The sequence below is a fragment of the Citrus sinensis genome, chromosome 9 (genome assembly GCF_022201045.2).
Source record: "Citrus sinensis cultivar Valencia sweet orange chromosome 9, DVS_A1.0, whole genome shotgun sequence".
Classification (NCBI taxonomy): Eukaryota; Viridiplantae; Streptophyta; class Magnoliopsida; order Sapindales; family Rutaceae; genus Citrus; species Citrus sinensis.
Window position 1 is genome coordinate 2,778,955 of NC_068564.1, and position 6,000 is coordinate 2,784,954.

Here is a 6,000-nt window from a genome sequence, read left to right on the forward strand (position 1 = left end):
CCGGATAAAAAACATGTGCCCGGGGGTGCCAGGCTTGAGCCCGGCCCGCACCCGAAAAACTCGGGTTTTAACTCAGGTCCGGTCTTGCGTTTCACTCATCCAGTCCGGTTATGAGCAACACCAAAACCCAGACCGAACCCAGATTTTGCCAAGCCTAATTCCACCTCCCCCAGGAGTGGAAATCCCACTCCCCACTCCAAAATTAAGTAGGGCTCACGGAGTAAAATTCCCAAAAAATTATAAATAAATATTGGAATAAAAGAAATTCACACTCCTCACTCCCACTTGAAAAAGTAAACACTAAGTAAGTCCAGTTCATGTGGGTTTTATGTATCATTCAAATTGTTCATGTGGATTAGTAGATTTGTACGTGAAATTAAAGATTAAAATGAAAAAGTTAAACACCAAGCCAATGTGGGGTTAAATATTCTCAAAGATGCAGCCAAATACGGTCCGAAATATCTCCTTAATTTCCTCGAGGCTGTCAGTTTTGGGGACAATAAACTGCTTCTTGAATGTCTTTAAATTAAGATGGGCCAATATGTTTTCGTATAATGCAGAACCAAAATTAAATACGAGGGTTTTTATTTTTTATTTTTTACCTAAAAAATCATACTTTAATTTTATTTATTAGATTCATTTAATTTGTAGTTTTAAAGTTTAAAACTCATTTAATTTGTAGATTTAAAGTTTAAAACTAACTCATTTATCTATCATTGGATTGGATGGATCCAATGAATAAAAATTTTAACCGTGATTTAAAGCAAAAAATTTAAATCAAGAGAATTTTACTCATTAAACAATTTATCATTAACTATGAAGCTTCTTCTACTTCTTTTTTTCTTTTCTTTTCTTTTTATTTTAATTAAGAAGGCCAATATATTTTGAATATTTCATATTCAAATAAAGTAACCTATCATTCATTGCAATACTTTATTATTATGGCCGCCTCATACTACCTATCTTTTGGACAAATACAAATTAAAGATTTCTTTTTCAATAATGGGATGTCTTTTCAGTTCCAATGCGAAATAAGTATCCCAACTAAGATAACACCATTAATTTAATAGACTCATGTGCTAATCATTTTCTGAGTCTTATTATTTCTTATCCAAATAATAAAATTCTATCAACGTTTAGTTAAGATATAAACTATTTAAATATCACAACTAAGTAAATATAAAATTACTCATTTTATATTAAAACAAATTGAGACCATTTTTAAATAAATAAAGCCAAAAGAATTAATAGACTTCATACTTGTAAAGCAATAGAGTTATCTTGTGGCATTTGTCAAACATTGACTGAATTATTCAACTACCTAATTTTGGTTTGATAAATTTCAGTTAGTAGTTCAAATCAAATGTGCATGATTTCATTAAATAAATATAAGTACACTACAATATTTTCCTTTTTCCGAATTATAAAAAATTGATACTACAACCGAGTCTAGAGAAATAAATTAGTGTTTTCATCTACCTCAATCATGATAGACTAAAACAAAATGAAAAATACTCGCTGCTCTAGGGATAAAAAAGTCAATGACCGTAACCAATAGGAGAGATTGTCAATTTTCCTCCCTACTAAAATCAATACATACCACTTATCTCCTATAGTTTTCATAATAGTCAATAACCTCCTAATATATAATTTTACAGTAGTACTCTTGTTCTTAAATACACTTTTACTCACATTTATCATAATTTAAATAAATCATATTAATGAAAATTAAAATAAAAAATTTAAGTACTAGAAATAAGAAAATATATTTTTGGAGTGAATAAAAAATTAATGACATGATTTTTTTATATTTTTGGTTATTTTTAAATATTTTTATAATAAACATATATTTTATATTTCTAAATTAAATTATAAAGCTAATGACCCATTTACTCCTCTTTTCCTCTAAATTTTTGGTGTCAAGAGAGTTATTTACTATCATGAAAATTATAAAGGAGCAAGTGATATATATTAATTTCAGTAGGAGAGAAATCGACATCCTTCCTAACCAATACCATTGATGCTCTATCCATTTAAATTTCAAGTGTTCAACTTAACCAATAAAAATTAAGTGAAAATAACAATCTACCAATAAAAATAAATAAACCTATAATCAACATAAGCAGTAAGCATGACCTACATATCACGATCACCATCATCAATAATAAATCAGCAAAATCAAACGTGCTTTAAAATCTTCAAATATTCAAGCCAACAAAGTCGATCGATCGATCGATGGATCAATGGCCAAACCAGACGGGTTACAGCTAATCAGTTGAACTTTTCGCTCTCCCAGGCGAGTAATACGTGTTCCCACTGTAACTTCAGTTTGCGGTCGCATCAACCCAAATTCAAAAGAAAATTAATAGAAACATCCCTAACTTTTAACCAATTTACAGAAATTATCTAGCTTAAACTTTTCTTACTTTTGTTTTCTAAACAGTGCATTTTGAACAGTAATACTTCCAAACGTGAAGATGGTAAAATAATTGCACGGTCGACAACCATTAGTAGGGGTAGGCATCGGATCGGATTCGGATAGATCCGATCTGATCTGAATTAATTCGGATCAGATTCGGATTTGAAGGCAAATCCGATTGAATGAAATATGTGCGATCCGATCAGATTTGTTTCGGATCGGATCAGATTCGAATAAATCCGAATCATCCAATCGGATCTGCACTGTTTAAAAAAAAAAACACTAAACGCGAAAACAAGCAAACAACTAAACCTATGTCACAAGTTCGTCTGACTTAAGTCTGTCAGTCACAGGCTCACAGCCAACCACATAAACAATAAACGATAGAGCAAGCAGTCGAGCAAAAGCAAAACCAGCCTCATCTCGTTGTCATCTGTCTTGAACCCATTAACCCACCGGCGACAGTCCAACGACCACGCCACAGTCAGCACATCCTCGTCTGTCTTCAAACTCAGCCGCGGTCGACACCGATCGACTGGAATCTAGCCGAATCCGAGCCGAACCAAGACAAATCTGAACGTCAAACCCAGTTAATCGACAGCTGCAGGGAACTGTCATGGGTTGGGAATAGTGAACAAAACCCAGTTAGTCAGTTGCTTCGCGAGCAAAAGCAAAACCAACCTCATCCTGTCATCCGTCTTGAACCCATTAACCCATCGGCAACCCGCGAGTCCAACGACCACGCCACTGTCAGCACAGCCTCGTTCGTCTTCAAAACCAGCCGTGGCTGACACCAATTGACTGGAATCAAGTCGAATCCGAGCCAAACCAAGGCAAATCTGAACGCCAAACCACATGCAGCTAACAGCTAACACCATTGTCATTTCTCAATTTGTTTTCATTTTCTATTTCTTTTAATGGTTAGTAAGTTTTCATTAATCATAGATTTCATAAATTTTTGTGAGAATTGTCAAAAAGGTCCAAATCCAATTTCAATCCGAATTAATCCGAATCCAAAATATAATCTGAATCCGAAAATTAATCCGAAATCCAAACTCATCTGATCCAATCTGAATCCGAATTATCCGAAATCCGATCGGATTCATCCGAATCCGAAATTGCCCACCCCTAACCATTAGGGTTGCATTCTCTTTTCTTATTCCATTTTTTAAGAAAGCCAAACTGTTAATCGGTAACTAAATTAACTGGTTTGGTTTATTGCTTGTATTTTATTTTACAATAATAATATGCTTGCTTAATTGAGAATTTCATATACTATTTAATTGGCTCAAGTGATCGCTAATTATTATCACTTCTCATTGAAATGATAAAATTTTACAAGTAACATATCAGAAGGGATTCAAATTTAAGTATCCCAATTCATGAAGCATAGCATCACTCTTCATTTTATTTTATTTTTTATGAGTCTGAATAGATTTGTGATTGACATATAGGTCACTCTATGATACCGTTATAAAAATTACAACATCAATAGTGGTCTAAATATTAATCATTAGATTTAATCAACAGTTCATTAAAATAATAGTTAGTTGGGATAATATTTTAATTTCAATTATTAAAAATTTAAATTTACTAATTAACAAATCTGTTAAACATGGCTTTTAAAGATTAAATAATAACAAGAAACACGTATAACTATTAATACTTCTATTTTTCCTTTCAAAATATATATATTTTAATATTAACACAACTCAATCTTAGTTTTATTATCTCATTTTCAACAAAATTTTACCAGATTAATGAATATTGCAACAATTAATTCAAATCAATCTTTGCCAATGAGTAGTTTCCCAAAAAAAAAAGGACAATGAATAAAACTAAAAGTTCAAAATTATATTGTCCCAATTACAAATGAGAAAACCAGTTTGAATTAACATGAGTTGTTAGAGATTGAATAATCAATATTTGTTATTTACACATCTAAATTAATTTATATATTTGCATACTTAATTTTTAATTTTGTTGGTGATTTAGAAAATATTTATGGAATTGTTAAAAACAAAATTATATCCATGAACTTGAATATTATCTGTTAATTATTAAGTAATTAGTTATTTATCTACTAAATTAAATCAGTAGTGAAAATTAAAGAATTTAAATCCAAGGGTCCATAATGCCATAATGACTCTATTATCAATACTGTAAAAATTCATATAGCATCATAGGAAATCCTTGTAATAAATATATATAAATTATAAATTAACCTTAAATCTGGGCCAATTCTGTAAATTCTTAAAAAAAGGACAAAAACGGAAAGAAGACCACAGCCGCTTTAGCTGGGTAGGGGTCCGCGAATTCCCCACGCTTTTGCCCCATCATTTACTTCTCCTTAAAAACCTAACAATATTTTTCAATTGAATTTGTATTTTATGATCATCAAAAATTTTTATACAAATCAATCAGACACATGATTTTCAGTTATAACTATCACAGTACATGTGATAGTCATATATATGGCTGATCCTCATCAAAGAGACCAGCAGCCTCCAGTTACAGAGCCACCAAAACTGTCAAAACCTAGCATCCAGGTTCCTGAACTTGAACCAGCGCCAGCACCAGCAGCTTCTTCTTCTTCTCCTTCTTTATCATCACCATCAAAAGGTAGGCACCCGAGCTATCGAGGGATCCGAAGCAGAAGCGGCAAATGGGTGTCCGAAATACGGGAGCCACGTAAAACGACGCGCATTTGGCTCGGCACGTATCCCACGCCGGAAATGGCGGCAGCGGCCTATGACGTGGCGGCGCTGGCTTTGAAAGGCCCCGAAACTCCATTGAACTTTCCTAATATGATTATTTCGTACCCAATACCGGCTTCGACGTCGGCGAGCGACATACGCGCGGCTGCGGCACAGGCTGCTGCTGCAAGGGGTTCTGGGTCTGAACCGGGTCCGGTTCAGAAAGAGAGTAAAGAGAGTGAGGGTACGTCGAGTAGTACTTGCATGGGGCAAGAGTTCGTTGATGAATATGAGCTATTGAATATGCCAAATTTGCTAGTGGATATGGCAGAGGGAATGCTTGTGAGTCCACCGAGGATCGATACGCCGTCGTCTGATGATTCAGCAGGGAATTCTGCCGAAGAAAGTTTATGGAGCTACACTTAATAATTAATTAGTTAATTATTAAGTAATGAAGCTTGTGTAGTGTGTGGCTATTTATAGCTTGATTCTAATTTGCTGCTGCTATATATATTCGGTCGATCTCTGATTGTAATTCTTGTATATTTGGAAAATTAATGTACCGACTGCATGGTACAAGTACTTTCTTATCTTTGTTTTGTTGGTAAAGATAAAGAAAGGGGAGTTGTCTTTAATTACTTTCAGTAATAGAGTAATTGCCATATTTTGAGAATATCAATTGCTTGGGGCTCCTTTTCTTCCCCCCCCCCCCCCCCCTCCCCCTTTTTTTTCCCTGTGATTTGGCCATTTGGTAGTTGGTAAAAGGCAGTGGGATTGAATTCAGGAAGAGAGGCATACTGATCTCTACATGATGAGCTTAATTGTAGACCATTAAGCTTTATATATGAAGAAGGGAAATTGATTCACAAAATTGGATATGATTCA

At 33.8% G+C, this 6,000-nt stretch overlaps 1 protein-coding gene across 1 annotated transcript; it reads left to right on the forward strand.

Moving 5' to 3' along the window:
• Window positions 1–4,785: 4,785 nt before the first annotated feature.
• Window positions 4,786–5,788, forward strand: LOC102618475 (ethylene-responsive transcription factor ERF027). The gene has a single exon (XM_006490259.4). The coding sequence runs from the start codon at window positions 4,894–4,896 to the stop codon at window positions 5,539–5,541; it is 648 nt and encodes a 215-aa protein (XP_006490322.1). The 5' UTR covers window positions 4,786–4,893; the 3' UTR covers window positions 5,542–5,788.
• Window positions 5,789–6,000: the final 212 nt, after the last annotated feature.